This window comes from Neolamprologus multifasciatus, chromosome 12 (genome assembly GCF_963576455.1).
Source record: "Neolamprologus multifasciatus chromosome 12, fNeoMul1.2, whole genome shotgun sequence".
In the NCBI taxonomy this organism is placed as follows: Eukaryota; Metazoa; Chordata; class Actinopteri; order Cichliformes; family Cichlidae; genus Neolamprologus; species Neolamprologus multifasciatus.
In genome coordinates, this window is record NC_140450.1 from 25,087,118 (window position 1) to 25,106,543 (window position 19,426).

General features: G+C 40.2%; 2 protein-coding genes across 2 annotated transcripts; both read left to right on the forward strand.

Annotated features, from left to right (window-relative positions):
- Positions 1–3,141: 3,141 nt before the first annotated feature.
- Positions 3,142–6,911, forward strand: star (steroidogenic acute regulatory protein). The gene is made up of 7 exons (XM_085179155.1): positions 3,142–4,117; positions 4,248–4,355; positions 4,483–4,610; positions 4,716–4,874; positions 5,005–5,189; positions 5,299–5,392; positions 5,496–6,911. The coding sequence occupies exons 1-7, from the start codon at positions 3,943–3,945 to the stop codon at positions 5,613–5,615; spliced, it is 969 nt and encodes a 322-aa protein (XP_085035281.1). The 5' UTR covers positions 3,142–3,942; the 3' UTR covers positions 5,616–6,911.
- A 1,424-nt stretch (positions 6,912–8,335) lies between these two features.
- On the forward strand, positions 8,336–17,779 carry elmod3 (ELMO/CED-12 domain containing 3). Its single transcript, XM_085179154.1, has 13 exons — positions 8,336–8,442; positions 9,543–10,259; positions 11,031–11,102; positions 11,239–11,313; positions 11,399–11,465; positions 11,798–11,866; positions 11,968–12,056; positions 12,264–12,387; positions 12,510–12,632; positions 12,750–12,880; positions 13,013–13,089; positions 13,194–13,321; positions 13,835–17,779. Exons 2-13 carry the CDS (start codon positions 10,158–10,160, stop codon positions 14,083–14,085), a joined length of 1,308 nt encoding a protein of 435 aa, XP_085035280.1. The 5' UTR covers positions 8,336–8,442; positions 9,543–10,157; the 3' UTR covers positions 14,086–17,779.
- Positions 17,780–19,426: the final 1,647 nt, after the last annotated feature.

Genomic DNA, 19,426 nt, shown 5'->3' on the forward strand with positions numbered 1-19,426 from the left:
AAAGGATGGAGAGGAGTGAATCAATGAGGGAATTTTCCTTCTTAAATGTGATATACAGCAAAGTGCTGAGTGCATGTGAAAGCCAAACCCACTGTGTCCTTCAAGTCCCAATAAACTCTGTATTATAGTTTGAGTACTCTACAGTTTGTCTATTTATTTCCCTGCCTGCTCTGTGTTGGTTGCAAAGACTTTATCTTTTTATGATATATACTGCATTAGTACTTTACTATGCTGTAAGAATGTTGTCATTTAGGGCACCAGTGTCAAATATAAGGCCAGGGGTCAGAATCAGCCAGGCGAAGACTCCAAACCTGGTCAACTGGACACTTCTGGAAAGTAGTGCATAGATTTTTTTAACTTTTATAGCTTTAGTGCGTCATTGATTAAGACTGCCCAGCGCAGTAATTAACTAACAGGTAAACAGTCAAATACTGGGAAAGTTCTTGTTTTTTCTTCCACTATTTGTGAGTCTACAGTAAATTAACAAAAACTGTTTATATTAAAAATAATAAAGACTGTAATTTTATGCTTTCATTATGTAGTTTCAATGGTCTGGCCTCCCTTAAGATAAAAGCAGCTGTATGAGCTTGACAACCCTGATTGAGGTTTGTTTTTAATGTTTCCTTTACAAACAGATGATCTGCAATATTGCATTCCCATAGTGTAATATTTTACAGGCAAATAAATGCAGCAAATCATTGTGCAGTAATTAAGTTCTCATAGGCCATGTAGATGTTTAAATGTGAGTACAAAATGAAGGGGCAAAATGTGTAAAAATATATTTTGTAAACCATTATGAGGCCTCATCCATAGCCAGAGTTTGTGTTTTTAAGTGCGTACATTGTGTTAATATCACTCTATCATAGCTTCATTTCCTTGTGGATGCCTCCATTTTCCACTATGGAGGCATTTTGGCTCAATCTTTAAAGCATTGCTTCAGTTCATTGAGGTTTGCAGGCAACTGTTTATGCACAGCTCTCTTGAGATCTCAGTAGGTAGAGTGGTCGGGGTTTGAATCCACTGAATGGCTACCCTGAGGTACCCCTGAGCAAGGTACCGTCCCTACACACTACGGTGTTCTTCCCTCTGAAAAAACAAGACAAAAGCATACTTGTTTAATCTTTCTCTAATTGTACTGTAATAAACTTTCATTTTTAACATGCTTACTCAGGACTGCAGAGTCTTAGATGTAGCCTTGTAACATACTTTGTGATACCCAGCTAATCAAGTTTATTGATTTGCAGCACCTGGCTGTTACTTTCCCTCTTAATTCCTATAGAAGCACTAAGTAAGTAAGGTTTATTTATATGACACTTTTGAAGAACAAAATTCAAGTTAAAATAGCATAAAGTAAACTAAATAAAAGCAAGTAATAATGATAAACAATGTTCTATGAAAACTTTATTTTTTCCAAGACTATTAGGGGAATAACTGTACATCCAGTACATGTCACATATTTACGTTATTCACCACTCCTGATTTTATTCACAAAAACAGACATTTAATGCTGGAGGTTGAGTAATGAGCACAACATCTTTTCACATAGCCTTTTATGTATCTTACATACCTTTATTTATGCAGAAGTATTCAATCCATATGATATGAAAGTTAAAGAAAAGGAAGAAAAAATTGTCCTATAGTGTCAAGTCAAACAGATGTTGAGGATATTAAGCCGAAATGTTAAAACTGCATTACATCTCATCAGTTAGTAATGACTCCCTGTTCCAGGATCAAAAGCTAGAGCACTGGGGCGATCGTGGCAGTTGGCAGTTCGTCTTGTAATCGGAAGGTTGCCTGTTTGAGCCCCGGCTCGGACAGTCTTGGTCGTTGTGTCCTTGGGCAAGACACTTCACCTGTTGCCTACTGGTGGTGGTCAGAGGGCCCGGTGGCACCAGTGTCTGGCAGCCTCGCCTCTGTCAGGGCAGCTGTGGCTACAATGTAGCTTGCCATCACCAGTGTGTGAATGACTGAATGTAGTGTAAAGTTCTTTGGGGTCCTTAGGGACTAAGTAAAGCACTATACAAATACAGGCCATTTACCATTTCACTTACAGAAATGTACCTTCTTTTAAGACATAGAGTCTGACCCCTTAACCTTTACCAGCCTACAATCTACACTGTGTCCACTGTGGCTCAGAAATGGTTAAGACACTAGGAGTGTGTGTTCCCATGGTAAATAAAAGAAGTCACCCTGCAGAAGGCCAAAGGGACTGATAGATGATTCCTGTCATCAAGCCAGAGGGACATAAGGTTGTAGGTTAAGGCAATCGCTCTTTTTTGGTAATTTATTTATTTGATAGTGGGGATTTTTTTAGGGGTTTTTTTCTGCATGCATTCCTGTTCACTAATCAGATGACCTGCAACTCACTTGACAGCTTTCTGTTCCCGTGACTCTGAGCACTTGCTTGACATGCGGGGCCCACTGAGGCAATATTTCTGTTAGATATAACCAGGGTTTTTCTAGGAAGAAGCAAGCAAGGTTCACAAAACATGTGAGCAGCTTGATAAAATATGTTTTTCACAGATGGTGGTGCAGCATCTGATGATAAACCAAGCCTTCAGGAAGAACTTTCAAGAAAAGTGTGATGTAATGGGCAGGCGGCAAAAGATTCATAGTGAAGTTTGGTTGCTTGCATTCAAAATTTTAATACTCTCTTATTATTGTTAAATCCTAAAGTATATAAAGTCAGTTTTCCTAGTATAAGGAACGCTTCTGTACGTCTGTTTTGTATGAGCTGTTGTCAGTATATCATCCGTGGTAAATACTGTAAATGTAAAAAAGATGTTTAAGGATGTTCTGTTCTCAGCAGAAAATTGTTATTCATACTTCCTGTCAGTTTGCACTTGAACAAAACAAAACATTTTGACTCTCTCCCTGTTTCTTCACAGTCAAAACACTCAGAATATGCATTTTGGCAGAATCACCCACAGTTACGTACTTCCTTCGACCTTAGGGTTACTTTCTGCTCCGGATAACTACAGCTCAGTGCATAGATGTGCTTTTAGCGCTTGCTTTTTACACATATTGTTGCAAAATCAACCATTTTTGTTTTTAAAAGTTGCTCTTTTTTTACCTTTTGCCCTAATGTAAATAAAAATTCCCAAAGGAAAATCATTTAATATGTAATGTAGAGTGTGAAGAAACACAGGGCCGTGGCCTGTGCATCTTCATTTTATTTGCTCACTGATAAGGAGCAATGCTGCCCCACATGGTGACATAGCTAAATGTGGGATAAACATTTTCTGTAGAAAAAATGTGCAACAATAAATCCTAAAATCCTTAAAAAGATTCTCAGCAATACCCACTGAGATAGTTTATAAAAATCCACCCTATTTATCCATAGCTGAAACCTTTGCAGTTAAGGTCTCTGAGACTTCAAACACGAGCAAAACCCTTTACAGCAGATGTCTTATGAACATTGTCCATTTAAAGCCATCTTCAAACACATTTTGCTGTTGTTTTTGTTAAAGGGAGCCCAAAGTCTCCAAGCACAACATTAAAGTTAATGTCTGATCATTTCACTCAGTTATATTTCCAAGTACCATTCAGGGTTCAGTCATACTGGGAGAAGAAACGAGCCAAACTGAATGGAAAATTTTTGCCCTCAAATTCCAGAGAGTGTTTAGCATGTAATGGGTCATGAAGGGATGCATGAGTCACTCAGGGTCTCTCGCACTGACCTCTCTTTTGGGTGTTTTCATTGCTGACGAAAGGCTGTTTTTTCCCAGTGTCACCCACTGATATACTAATGTTTGCGTCTGCTTAAGTGAGCGAGGAGGAGGACGCTGGACACAATCCCACAGAGTGTTTGTGAGAGTGTGGGGCATTCTTGTTGCGTGCACGATGCAACCTTGGTGGCATGGCCGTTTGTACAGTGAAATGTGTGTGTGTTTATCTACACAGTGATAGCAAGGCGGCCTTGTGGACAGTGCTCCTATATATATGGACCCAGGAGCTGGGCCATTTAGAACATTCACAGCTCAGAGAGAGTTTGAATCTCTGCAATCTTCTTGCCTTTATACAGTTTTTTCTCAGCGCTCTTCGAAACTGAAAATGCTGCCTGCTACTTTTAAACTGTGTGCTGGCATCTCCTATCGGCACATGAGGAATATGACATGTGAGTGAACTAATCCACAAATTCATCCACAAGCCTGATGAGTAAAGAAAAAATGAAGACAGATGTTGTTCGATAATCCTTCTGGAAGTTCTGGTACAGTGACGGAGTATTTTCTGTCTGCGCTTTCCAGGTTTGAGGAAGAATGCCATGGTGGCCATTCATCATGAGCTCTACAGGCTGGCAGGTCCAGGCCCCAGTAACTGGATCAGCCAAGTCCACCGCCGAAACTCTCTTCTCAGTGAGTTGTTGTGATTGTTTCAGTCACTGTAATGCAAAAAGAAAAAGTCATGCATGATCAGATTTTTTTAAATCATAGAATAAGACATAAACAAGTATAATTTGGATAATTGCAATTTGGTTTTAAGGTTCTCAGATTCAAGAAAACGGTTACAATGAGGAGGAGATGTCTTATTTGAAACAAGGTGAAGATGCACTGCAAAAGGCCATCAGAATCCTCAGCGAGCAGGACGGCTGGACCACTGAAACTGTTGCTGTGCGTGCATACATTATTGGCATCAAAGTCAAGTGTTTTTGTATTAGCTCCGCTATGAAACTTCACATTTTAACACTTCTCGTCCCCATTCCCTCTCTTCTGCAGGCGAATGGAGACAAGGTCCTGAGCAAAGTGCTACCTCATGTCGGGAAGGTGTTCAAGCTAGAAGTGATGCTGGAGCAACATCCTGATGATCTTTACAAAGAGCTAGTTGGAAATATGGAGCGAATGGGGGAGTGGAACCCAAATGTGAAAGAAGTCAAAGTAAGAAAATTGAAAAAATAATGGTTATTGCTTCTTTTATTCTGTTATTTTAAAAGCGTACACTTACAACATGTTACACAAATATATCCAGAAATGTTAATTAATGATGCTTTACTTCGGAATTCTCCAGATTCTCCAAAAGATCGGCCAGGACACGATGATCACCCATGAGGTATCCGCGGAGACCCCCGGCAATGTGGTGGGACCCAGGGACTTTGTCAGTGTCCGATGTGCCAAGCGGCGAGGCTCCACCTGCTTCCTGGCAGGAATGTCCACTCAGCACCCAAAAATGCCTGAGCAGAGGGGTGTTGTCAGGTAAGCAATGGGGAGCCATCAATCCGAGGCATTACTTTATGGATGCACAGACCGTTTGCGTGCAGATTATTTTAAAGTGACACTGTCCGTTAATCATTACATTTCTCAGAGCGGAAAACGGGCCAACCTGCATAGTTATGAAGCCCTGCGCTGAAGACCCAAATAAGACCAAATTCACCTGGTTACTAAGTATAGATCTAAAGGTATGAATGATCAAGTTTGCATCTTCCCTTTCACTGGTATTAGATTTGTGTAAAAGCGTCATTTGATTCAAACTGACACTGGTTTTGTCTCTGTTATTGGCAGGGCTGGATCCCAAAGACAATCATAAACAAAGTGCTCGCTCAGACGCAGGTGGACTTTGCCAGCCACCTCAGGCAAAGGATGGCTAACAATGTTTCCGTGGAGATGTCTCCTGCCTGGTGACACTGGATGTCTATTGAGCTTTGGCACCAGAGACGTGGCAGAAAAGTAGCCTCTGCTCATTTACAAAAGAAAAAAACCAAAACAAAACTCATATTTGTCTGCTTAAACTGCTGCAGTCGGTAAATGTGTGTTTTTCTTTCCCTAAAAAATAGAAAATCTGCCATGATTGTCTCTAACACCAGTCTTACATACTGTGTGCTTTGTCGCCTTTGGCTTTTAGTGTCTCAGGTCCCTGTTTGGGTGTTTTAAAACAACTAGGCTAAAATCAGAGAGAGATCTTCAGAGAGATTCAGTCTCAAACAAGTGCCCTGTAAATCTAATGCTACTGATTAAAGGCAGGCGACAGTTATATAATAAAATTGTGGGGTTTTTAGAGCACATAATAACACCTTTAAGAGTTCTGATCACAAAGTGAACACTAAACTGCAATGTGAAGAGAAACTGAATGCCATTTAAAATGTATATCCAGCACCACAATAAACTGCAATGTTGGGTTTGTGGATTACTGATCTTAAGAGTCTGGGTTGGACCTTTCACCTGTGGCTCCAGGTGAAAGGTCTACAACCCCAGGGAATTTGTGCCTCTTCCCAGGATCGTTTGCTTGTTAGATTAATCTTAATATTAATATACAGGCTATACAACATTGGATGTGCCATAGCTATCTTAACTGAAGAGCCATTTGACTGCTAACAACAGCAACTGAACTTAACAAGAAGCTTATGGTCCAAATCCGATTATGAAGTGAAATGTAACACATGCAAAGATTAAAATCTCCACTTCTCCAGTTAGTGGATTTTGGCTCCGGTGTTGTTCACTCGTGGTTGTTTTCTTTTCTAAATTTGATCAGGCCAAGCTTGGAGAATTTATCTGTTAAATTTGAAAAGTCATAGAGATTGGAATTCTCTTTTGGGAAAACACGATTTAGTCATTTCCCCTTGAACAGAATTTTTAAGTCTGATTCAGGTACTCATCAGAAAGCATGTAAAAAAAAAAGAATATTAAAACAATTTAAAACTGTAAAAGGAAATAGAAAAATAATAATCATGTCACAATTTCACTGGCCTCAACGACTCCCCGTCCTGGTAAGACCTTCTGCAAAAGTCAGTGTATGCTTTCTGACATATTCATACATCATCATCATCATCCCACTTTGGCAGAAAACAGTCATTTATTGCCCCTGCCTCTGCTGCGAAATTGCACTGTTATTTCATTGTTTTATTTATTAATATTTGCAGATGTATTTGGCTATGAGCTATTGTAACATAAAGCGGTGTTGAATAAATGACAGCAGCATCATTAGTGTGTGTGTTTTTGTGCTTTTTATTATGCTGTTGATGAATGATTTCTCTGCTCTTTCCTGTTGGGAAAAAACAGATAACATTAAACACTTTAAGTGCCATTTGCTTGACTTTTTTATTTGATCACAGAGATTTTTAGAAAATGACAGAAATTCAAATCCCAGTGACGGAAAAAACACACACAAGTAAAACACCAAGCTCAACAGGAAACTAAAACTCATCTTTTAAATAGCACAGCAATAATGATAAGAATTATTCCTCTTTGACGGGGAGGCGATGGATGGATTTAGAGGCTCTTTTTAAACCCGTGATGAATGTAGCTCATGAAAAATGTCTTCCTATCCCTTGATGAGTTTTCAGGCTGAGCGTTTGCCAGAACGAGCAGGTGTTTGGCCACTCCGAAATGTAAGGAGTCCAGCAGCTAGCAGTCCTATGCGAGCCAGCAGCACATTCCCCAAGATCAAGTAACAGTGGATTTCAGCCCAAACAGGAAATCTCTCCTCCATTACTGCCAGTTGTGTAACATTCTGCCTATTCTGTGTAGTTTTAGTTGATCCAAAATGTTTTGTAACTGCTCATTTTCTTGGCAGGGCAGATAGCAGGGATCTGGATTAGTTTAATTGCAGAGTATAGGTCTGACTTCCATTTCTAATAATAAATATATTAACCTGTGCTACTCGGGATGATGCGGTTATGTCATGCCACTAAAGCCTTAGTCTAGAGTGTGAGGTCAAATGGGAGCCATTTTCCAATTCCCCCATAGGGCTTTTTGAGAAATCTGGGGGTCCAGTTTGGTTGCATATAACTGCATGCACTTAAAATTGTAAAGCATAGCATCCCCAAGTGCAGCTTGTATAACGCATACCAAAGGATGTTCCGGGGGTAATGACTGACATCTGTTTGAAAACAGCAAATTGCTCAAAATGCTAGAGTAAGTAGATGTAATGTGAGTTGTAGCCATTTAGAGATAGTCTTTCATTAAAACGAAAAAATTCTTGGATTCTTGGATTGGAAAGAGGAAATTATCCATGCAGATAAGCTGTGTAACCGGGAAGACTAAAAAAAAGAAAAAAAATATCTCCTTGGCACTGACAGCCTTGATTTTTATTTTTTTTTTCAAACCCATTTCCATCTGTGTGCCCTCGTATGGTCTAAATTGAAGTCTAAATTTTAGGCGCATTCTTTCAGCTTATAGAAAGGGAGAAAGTGCCAAGTCAAAAGTAAACTAGAATTTTTCAGAACCTTATTTTATTATTTCTGTTTCCGTTTTTCATTTTTATTTCTTTTCGGAATAGATTTTTTTTTTTTATTATTACATATTGAGCAAGAAAAAGGAGCGAGAATCAAAGGTAACGGAAGGCGTCTCGATCTCCCACAGCTCCTGTATACCTGAGCACGAGAATGCGATGACGTAATGAAGATAGAGTCGGACAGGAAACCACAATTCCCAAGATGCACTCGAAATTACCGTGGCCACTGGACGGGGGAAGGGAAGCTGAGATTGGAGGGAGAAACAATCATAAACTGAGGTACTTTTAAAATGCTTCATATCACGTAATATTTTCAGACAGGCCGCGGGACGCAATGTTTCTGCTGCATTTGCCGGAACTTTGAGACAAAAGCAGATTTATTCGCGTGTTGCTGTTGGATTTGGGGACAGACCCCCCCTCCATCCCTGTTACAGTTCAGCAGAGCTACAGCTAGCCCGTTAGTTAGCCTGGCAGCTGGCTTTTCGTGTGTCAAAACCTAACTAGGACTGGAGTCCTTAAATGCAGGTGATTGTTTTATATACGAATTAAAATGTTGTGGTGTTTGCCGTAAATTTCGGCGGACTTGCATGCAGTATATGCGCCGTGGCATTCTCCGTTTGAGGTGAAGCTGTAGCTGCGTCTTTGTGCCTGCGGGGTTGCTAGCTGACATAATGCTAGCTTTTCGGTTGCTAGAGATAATGGTAGCTGTCAGAGCGGCGGAGCGTTACTGTAGGCAGCTGTCACCTCACTAAGCTGAACTTATTCGCTAGTTTTTTGTTTTGTTTTTGTCGCGGCTGTGTGCTTGATTTCTGTAGTGCTATCCTTTTATTTTAAAATTGCTGTGATTTTTTTTTTTTTTTTTTTTTTTAAACGGATGGGAAAGTGTGCAGAGCTTTTGCTTTAGTAAAAGTAGCAATATTACGCTGTAAAAAAGAAAAGAAAAAGAAAAGAAAAAACGCTGACTAGTTATGCATTGAAAATGTTCTTGAGATATAAGTATGAAAACCAGTGCTTGGGAGGAGGTATTTGTTTTACACCACGCAATATACTCTGACCCTCCCACACAGAGACAACATTGGAAGAAACAGGGTCTTCAGTTCAGGTATTAGATTTTTTTTTTTTTCACAGCAAAATAATTTGGCCCATCCTAACAGGTAAACGCATAAGGGAACTATTTTTGTTCCAGGTGTTGTGATGTATTGTGACTTAAAGGATACGTGATGAACCTTTGCTTGTTTTATCGTTTTTGATATGATGAGCCAAACGTGCTGGGAAGAACCCATAATTCTGTGTCTTTGTCGCCTGTTGGTTGGTTTTTCTGTTACTTTTGTGTAGCCATTTATTAACTTTGCATTTTTAAACCACTGCCTTTCACACAGTGTCTCCTGCCATACAACAACTCTTCATGACCCCACATCTCGTTGCACAGCTGGAGTTCGGATGTTTGATGCCATTTCACGTGAGGCCAGAGACGTAGGGCTGCTTCGGTGCTTGTGAATACTGCCTGGGATACTTTGGATTTATCTTAAGTGCCAAAGTGATGAAGTGTCTCGGACAGGGAGAGCCCAGCCCTGAACAGGAATGTCATTATTCAGGTTTCGGGCACCTCTGGAGGGGCTAAAGAGAGCAGGGCTGGTCAGTGGTGAAGAGAAAAGAGGCAGGTTTCCAGGCAACTTGTGTATTGATGGGTAGCCATTTCCTCCAGTCAGCTCTCGTGGACTGATATCTGTAGATTCCTGTCAGCATCCATACTCGTGGTTAGACTGGCATCGAAAACCACACAACTATTGCTCTTGCGTGAATATGATGTTCAAACAACACTTTTTTTTCCTGCCGGCGACAACTTTCTAAAATTGACCCGGTGACTGTGGATGTCGTGTTGTCTACATATATGAGAGGAAAATGATAAACGCATAGATACTTGCAGTAGCTACAAGTGTGTGCAGCTGAAACCATGGTGGCCCTTGCATCAACTCATCAGCCAATCTCAGTTTATGACTTCAGAAGTCTTTAGAGGCCAGGATCAGAAACAAGTTCAGCAGACAACGCGCTCACATGCAATGGAAGAAGACATTGATGTCGCCTCCCGCATTGAGGTAACCTTATTTGACCTTTGTTTTAATCTCATTCCAGTGTTTAGATTTACAGGAACTTAAAACCATTAAAACCGAAAGCAGCACCTGCCGTGTTGGTCAACAAAACAGAAGTACTGCCGTCTGACCATTGTTGCTACGGAGATTTTTATTGTTCTCAGAGGAATCATTTTTCCCTTCCTGCCCTGCACTTTTGTTTAATGTCACATGATGTGCTTTAAGTCCTTATGTCTTATGTGTTTAACCTAAGGTCTAAGGTCAAAGTCCTTTCTGTTATCAGTGGCAGCTGACAGCGCATTTCCTTTATCCCCAGCTTGGTTTCCTAGCCAAAACATTACCTCTAACTCACTGGCCTCTTTGCTGTCCTTGTGTACAGTTTCATTTGTAAACAGTTGGATCAGTAAGTGTGTTTGCAATTTCGGTGCAACATAAGTCAGGTTATGACCATTTTCCCCAGTGGATGTGCACCCTTAAATTATTTTCATAGTTTTTAAGCATAAGTGTGCCACACACAAGAAGCATCCCAGTAAAAGTGGCATGTTTCCAAGCAGGCCACTTTCAAAAGGATACCTGTTATTTAATTTGGCCTGTTATACTAAACATTTCACTGTTTAAATTTATTTATTTTTATCATATGTGTATTAGTTTTCAGGAATTGCATATGGCCTCCAGTAATAACGTGTTGCTCTGTCATGGAGGGGGTGAATGCTGCACTGTTTTTACATTGTGTTTTTCTGATACACCTGTTTTGTGCTGCTGCTGCTCTGCTGTTAGGGTCTGAATGGTTTGTCTCGTGAATGTAAACCATTAGAGGAGATAACCAATGGACACTCCAATCATAAGCCTGTGAGTACACTTCAAAATCACTTCTCATTGATTCATTCTCATTAGATTGTGCTCGTGTTGTGTCCTTTTTAAAAAAAAAAAAATCTACATATTGTCTTTTTTTTTTTTTTTTGCTTTTTTTTTTTTTGCTTTATAGATCATGAATGGACTGGTTATTGGTCATAATGTCAAAGACCACACCAATGGCAGCGCACCACTCAGATCTCTGCCGGTAATTAAAGCCTATTGTTACTGTCTGACTTCAAACAGCACACCACTTCCTTGAATTTAATGTCTCCAAATATTTTATTTTCCAGATTTCAGCATTAAAACAGAATGGTCTTCTGCAAACCCTGGCAGCTGGAGACCAGCCCAAGCCTGAAGGTAACACGAACAACCTTGATTTTTGTCTCACATCCTCTTCTCGTGTGTGTGTGTGTGTGTGTGTGTGTGTGTGTGTGTGTGTGTGTGTGTGTCCTAGATACAGAGCAATTATTGCAGGTAACACCTGACCCAGGAGTTAAGGTTGCCTGGTTTTAGGAAGCACAGGAGGCACCCTGGAGGGTGCAGGTCTGTTAGACAAGAAGGATTCATGACAAGGGAGTGACTGGGTGGATGTCACCATAGAAAAATAGCTCACCCTGTTGGAGTGCTAGGTTAAAGCTGTGAACCAAATGAAGCTGTTTGTTGAATTAGCACGTTTTCTTTCTTTACAGATGATAAGGAAAATGTGGAGTTGGAAAAGGCCAGGCAGGAGTGGGAGGCTCTAGAGCACACCCAGCCAGGTCATAAATCTTGCTGTTTGTAGGAGAATGATAATGACTTTACTGATTTTTGGTCTGTTAGTTGATGGTATAATAATATAACTGTAATATTGATCTTCCAGCTCTCACTGAGGACTTAAATCCAACCCCACTTATCTCCTTCAATGAAGCCCTGCAGTACTTTCAGACCACAGACCTTGGGGATTTGCTGGTAAGGAATGCTAAAAACAAAACTGCAAAGAAAGTAGAATGACAAACAGAGGAAATCTGAATTAGGTCTTATTCATAAAAATCACTAGTCTTTAGTGTAGTAAATAAAGAAATGTAAAGTATGAGAATGATAATGCACTTGAAAACAAATAAATACATTGTTTTGATGGGTACACTTTTAAATTTTTTCCTCAATGTCCACCTGCAGAAGAACATCCAGCCAACCATTCGCAGGACTGGTCTGGCTGCAATCACACACTTCCTCTTTGGACCTCCGCGACTTCACAGGGAGCTCCTGGAGGAGAGAGATCTCGTCTTTGCCATTGCACAGTGTGAGTGTGTGTTAGAAGGGTCTGTTTGGTCTAAACATCACACAAGTATTTAAAACTCCTTAAGTGTTTCCAAAAACAAAAATTAGGTCTTGTGCACCTGTGTTTTACTTTTCTTCACACAGGCCCTGTTGACAACAGCCAAACAGTCCACATGCGTGTCCTCCAGACCATTTATAAGAAGCTGATTGGCAGCAAGTTGGACTGTCCACGGTATGGTGTACACTGGGAAAACATTGGCTTTCAGGGTAAGACACTCTCTATTTTGTTGTACAAAGGTAGTTCTCAATTCATAATTAATAATATGACATCACTCCTGTGCTAACATCATGCTGCTTTGCCTTTATTTACTTTCTTTACTGCAGGTACAGACCCTGCCACTGACCTACGTGGCACTGGATTCCTGGGACTGATGCATACTCTATATTTTGTGATGGACCCAGAGACTCTACCCTTGGCTAGAGACATCTACAAATTATCACAACACCCGACACAGGTATTACCTGGCAGTAAAATTTACTCTCACAAGGCAGCTTGTTCAAGCCAAAGTGGGGAAATGTGTTCATTTGATTTAATGATTGTCCCTTGCTGCTTTAGCAATAATTCATTGTGTTTTTGTCTGTTTTAGAACTTTCCATTTAGTGTGATGTCAATCAACATGACCCGCATCGCTCTGCAAGTACTAAGAGAGGAGGCCTTGTCCAAGTGAGACTCATATTTGTTTTGTTTTTTTTTAATTATCCCATTTTCAGAAGTGTGTTTGATGGGTGTCAAGACACCCTCTGTCCTTTGTGTTTTGTTCATACCAGGGAGTGTAATCGTCGTCAGCAAGTGGTCGGCGTGTTGAACGAATTCTACGTTGCCACCTATCTGCACCTTTATCAACTGTGGAAGACCCAGCAGAAGACCATCGCTGACTCTGGCTTTGTTCTGAAAGGTTGTGCTTATAATCACGCTAATGCTACCTCTTACTTGTGATGCTGCAGTCAGAAGCCAATTGGCACAAAGACTGGAAACATCAGAAAATTAATCTGCTTTAAAGGGCAAAGTAAAAAAAACAAAATACAGGTCCAAGGCCAGCCTGGTACAAAGCCTTTTGTCACATGGCAACTTTGATTTTTACATTTCTGCTTTCATATCCTTAACACAGATGAGATTATTGAACTTTTTCAATAATTGGTTATTGGTTAGTGAACTGTTTCACACACTGTTGATAGTTTTCCTCTTACCTAAGCTGCAGCTTTTGGCTTCATATTTAGAGAAAAATATGCGATTGGTATCATTGTTTGAAAGCAACACTCAGCATCCAAGCAAATATGGGATTTCCCAAAATGTCAAGGGTCTTCCTTTAGTCTAAGTTAGGGGTCTATCCATTGAATTCCACACTGGAAAAAACACAGATTACCATTCCTCCGCAAATCTCACATTTTCTGTGTTTCATAACCTTCAGAGGTGGAGCTGTTTGCCAAAAAGAACCCCAAGCAGATGCTACGCCGGCTAGAGGTCTTCCTGAAAGAGAGGCGGGCAGGTGGAATCCCCCGTGGGACGTCGCCAGACCCTGTGGCTCAACAGCCCTCTCCCAGCCTGGGGGAGCGAGGGGCCAAAGCTGGCACTGCACAGGCACGCAAGGGAAAGGAGATGCACTTCACAGGAGTGTGTGATCTACCGCCAGACATGGAGGGAGAGGCCAGACTGATCTAAACTAGACTCTATGCGAGTGTTTCTGTGTGTGTGTGTGAGTCTATCTATTACTTTATGTGCGAGTGGCTTACTCGGAGCTAGAAGAAGAGCCCCACAAGACCATGATCTAGGACCTGCTATCTGAACCTTATCAAACACTTCCACTCCTTCCGTTGTTGCTGGGGTGCTGCACTTTGATCAGATTATGCTAGGGGATCTTTCAGAGTTATGTTTGAGTTTTGTTATTAACTTATTTATTAAGCATGGGTGCATAGAACAGATATAAAGAGGTCAGAAACTCAAGATGTCACAAAAACAAAATAAAGTGAATATTTGCACTTTTCTGTGGATTTTGTAGCCAAATCAATAGCTGCCCAATTATTGTGGTTGAAGTCTACCTGTCTAAAAGTACAAAATATACACAATTTTGTTCCAAGGATCTCTTATCCAGGTTATCTAAATGTTATAGAGAAGCATGGCAGAGAGGGTCTTTTTTTTCTTTTCTTTTTTTCCCAAAGGCTTGGCATTCTCCTTTGCACCAAAACACTGCTCCGTCACATGCAATGTAACTGAAGAGCAGCGATGATTGGTATGTTGTTAAAGGCTCTGTTAAAATTATGGTAATACAAGATAAAATGAACTAGTCTGAATCCCTGCTTTAGAGAATACAATAGCAGGTTTTCCATTAGTTTGAGTGGGAAGAGGAAGATGGCAAATGTTAATAGATACTGGTTTCACAGCTACACTTTAGGCTTTGAATGGAGCTTACTTTAAAGGTCTGATCACCTTGCATTTGCTGTTGGTGTGAATGGCATATGTCATTTGGACATCAGTCGAAATGTGAGGTTGTAGTCAGTTTTAAGTAGGTGTCTGTTGCCAGAGGTCTAATAGACTAGGTCCAGAGCTCCCACTTAATATGGGGGAATATATTTTAAATAATATATAAAAACATATAAAGTGTATGTGTGTGTTTATCTATATAAATAGATAAACTATATATTAGTCCTTTATTAAGGGACAGCTGTCCCTTTAATCATAACGTTACAGTTGTGTGTCAAAGCACTTCAGAATTGTGTTACCAGACTGATGGCTTGGTGACGGTGAGAACGGTTTGAACACTATGAAATTCCACCAGAACAAAATTCTTAAGTCTCTGCTTTTCATGGTTAAAGCAAAGGAGACACTTTGGCTTCAGCTTGGTCCCAGCTGTAGCCGAAGGTCTGGTTTGAGCTTTCTTACATTCCGTTAAAAAGCATGCGATTGTAATTTCTTTTTAATTTTTTTGACCAGTTTAAAAATTTATTCCAGTGTGTATGAGTGTGTGTCTGTGTGTGGGTGTGGATGCATGTGTGGTTAAAAACAAATGAGCTGATATTGATGAAGGGCGCCTCTCCCAGGAGATGTATGCTACAGTATGCAATCCCAGCTCTTACTCTAAGATAATCAAAACGCTAGTGCCGTGTGATGATAGAAATCGTTCCTAACTTCAGGGTTTGTGCACTTGTGCAAGCGAATGTGTGTGAGTATGTTTGTATGTGTGTTTCATATGACAGGAACTGACTACAGATGGGGTGCTTTCCTCTGCACACAATAAGCCAGCTTTACTAAGTACTTGATCCATCAAGCTGCATAGATGGTACTTCTGTCATTTTAAAAATGGTACATAACATTTGTGAAGACAATATTTCTCCTAAAACAAACGACACACAGACACACACAACCTTTGGTTTGCGTTTTTAAATAATCAAATGTTGGTTCCAGGCACAGCTGGTTGCAAGCAGCTCTGTGGGCTGAAATGGGTAGAGCTCCTCAGCAAAGCTGGTTCCTGCTTTGTGCTAATGTGAAACAGTCCTCCATCTTTGTAGTCTCAATCTGTAGCATGTTCAGGTAGCACTAGTACTGTAGCATCCTATAGCCTCCTCCTCTTCGTAAAAGCTTGTTGATGTCGCGTCTCAGTTACAGTCTGTAGTGTTAATGAGTGCGCAAACTGTTATTACTATAGCACATACATTTCTTATTTTTCTTCCTTTTTTTTTTTTTTTTTTTTTTTTTTGTGCAAAGCCTCCTCGAGTAGATGCACATTTAGGTGGCACAGCGTGTGTTTTGGAGAGATGTGGGCTAGGCTCGATATGTTTCTGAGCTCAAACTTGTCTTCTAAGAAGGTGATAGTAAACCCGGTGCCTACATCCAGCAGAGCCATGTGGGGCAGAGTGCAGGTTTGTCCTCTTACTTTTGTCTTTCATTCGAGCCATCGTGCCACGGTAGACTTTATTCATTCGTGTGACACAGTACGCAGAGTTAATGTTACCCCTAAAACATGCCATATTAATTAATATATACTGTTAAATGCACAGGCATGTGAGTTTTTGATGTCGGCATCTATTCAGACAATTGTCCATCGCCAACTTGCATTCTTCTCGTCCACCGTACAACTTCAAAAGTGAGCTGATGTAGTTTTGCCAATTGTTTGCAAGTGTTTTGATCGATCAGGAAAATTTGCACTGTTGTAGATATTTGATAGTATGTGTGACGTATGCAAGAGGAAGCAGGCCATCTTCAATAGCCATATTGTAACGTTCATTATCACCCACATCATGAAAACGGGCTTTGTGAAGTCAGACTCCCCTCCTCGCTTGAAAAAGTTTGCACCATGGTCTCATATTTAGTTTTATTCAATTACAAACTGAGGAGCAGTACAGTGTATGTAAATCAGGAAGTTTGTATATAGAGAATTAATGATTGTAACTGTATGATTGTCTGTAGGGCATTATATCGAAACACACTGCTTACCTCAAGACTTGAGACAAATCTCTCCTTTCTCTCTCTATTTTTACGTTTCCTTTTACCTAGGCCTTCTCTCATACTAATTGGATATGATATGTAATGTATATCCTCCACCAGAAGCACTACGTAATAGCAAACTAACACAAAAGCTGGTCAGTGTTACGTGTATTCTATTTAAAGACACATTTATCGACGCTATATAGGCCCACGCGCACTCCGATGCACATCTGCAGATAAAATTCCTTTTAAAGACATTCTATAATTGGCTGATGTTTACTTATAATGTTGAAATAAGATCGCTTTCTTGTGGCTTCAGTGATAGTATGGTATACTTTTGCTGTGATTCGGTGTTTTGTGTCAGGAAAACACTCAGAAACAATCCTGTTTTTACAGCTCCAGTCACAAACAGTTCAATAAATGATTGTTAAGATAAGCTTGATCATCAGTCATAATGCTGAGTGCGCTTTGACTTTGGTATATATATATATATATATATATCTCACCTATGTATATAATAGCCAAACAAGGCCTGATTTTATCCTCCCATGTTAACAAAAGTTGTATTTTCAGCAGTAATAGATCATGTTCTTATGATTTGATCATCATTTGGAGCCACTTCAGTTGACAAACCAGAACCAAGAGAAACATAAAACGGGTTCTTGCAGGATGCCAGATACTCTGAGAGGTGGGGTCTGAAGTTCTGCTTCCTACAGCAGCAGCTTGGCAAATACAATCACTTCTCTCAATATCCTGCGCTTTATATGAAGGTGTTTTACTGTTGCTGTCGTCATGTCCCTCAGAGCATTTTATGACTGTACCTTGATTGTAGAAGCCCTATTTTATACTGAGAGTTATTTGAGATTACAGTATGTGCTGTTGTACATTAAATGTATTGTATGGAGAAAGCTAAATAAATGCTGTTTAAAAACTGTTTCTCTGGGAAATCATTGAGTCATCATAACTCCCTCTTAAATCTTATAAATTGTCTCATAACTCTGTCATATGCTATGCTATAGTGGTTTCTAACCAAAGGTGGCCATCAAGTAGCTGGAAAGCTTAACTTTCGGTAAAGATGACCTGCTAAAGTTCAAAGTGAGCATAAGAATGAGGAAGAAAGCTGGTTTAAGTGTCTTTGAGTGTGGTGTGTTTGTTGGTGGCAGACAGGCTGGTCTGAATATTTGTGAAACTGCTGGGATTTCCCCAACACAACTATCTGGAGTTTACAGAGAGTGGTCTGAACAAGAGAAAACATCCAGTAAGTGGCAGTGCTTTTAGGGAAAATGCTTTGTTGATACTAGAGGTCAGAGAAGAATGGCCAGAGTGTTTCAAGCTGTGAGGAAGGCAACAGTGACTGAAATAACCAGTCGATACAACCAAAGTATGCCGAAGAGCAACTCTTAATGTGGAGCACATTGAAGCAGAGGGGCTTCATCAGCAGAAGACCATACCAGGTGCTGCTTCTGTCAACCAAGAACACGAAATTGAAGCTACAAATTACACAGGCTCACCAAAAGCGGACAACAGAAGACGTTAGAAAAAGCGTGGAGCCATCCTGCTTTATATCTAACATTTACAGTACTGGTGGTGGAGGTGTAAGGGTGTAGGGGATATTTTCTTCCCACATGTTGGGCTTTTTACTACCCACTGAGCATGGTTTATATGTCATGGTCTACCCAAGTTTTTTTTGCTGACCATGTCCATCAACTGTTCGTATTTAGTAAACAATGATTTCACTGTACTCAAACGACTTCCACGGTCGCCATATTTAAGTCCGATAGAGCATCTTATGTATGTGGTGGATTTTGTTTTTTTTTAAAAGAAACTTTACAGTTGGATTAAAAAGGTAATAAATGTATTTATTTTTTAGCAACTAATGAAGCGTTTATTTTTTTCCTGCAACTTTTTTCTCTTTTGCAGAGGTTTTTAACTCTGTTCTTATCTGTGCTCTGCAGTGCGTCAGTACATTTTCTGCAGTTCAGCCACTAGAGTGCACACTTTTAACATGCTGCCATAGAGCTACATGACTCACATGGTGTTTCATTTATTGTGGTGCTGCAAAAATAATCTCACGCACAGAGCAAGTTTGCCAAGACTAATCTGTTCAGTTGCATAAGCTGAAGTTTGATCTGTTTTTCCAATTCCTTGTCAGTGTTTTTAGTTTTCAAAACAACATCGGTGAACTCCTATTAAAATCAAACCTGATTCATTTTGCCTTTCCAGTGTTTAGTTTTTAGTGAGCCTCATAAGTCCCAGCGCTGCTTCAGTGGGGCGGATCGGCAGTATTGGCAGGCCCCTGATCTTTCATAAGATAAGCAAATTACTGGCTTGTTTACATGCTGGTGTGTTGAAAATGTAAATCAAACGAAAGAGACTTTTGTACTGAGTTAACAAAGATGCCTGAATGGAATCTTGATACTGGATGCTCTACATCTGCGCCTAATCAGACTTGTGGCTCCAGTCCCACAGTCCCAGATGACTGGGATGTGGTGGACCTGCTGAATCACAGCAGACACACACAGGACGAAAAGAAAAATTCTAAGCCTTTTTTCCCCCCTTTTCTTATGACCTGAATCAAAAT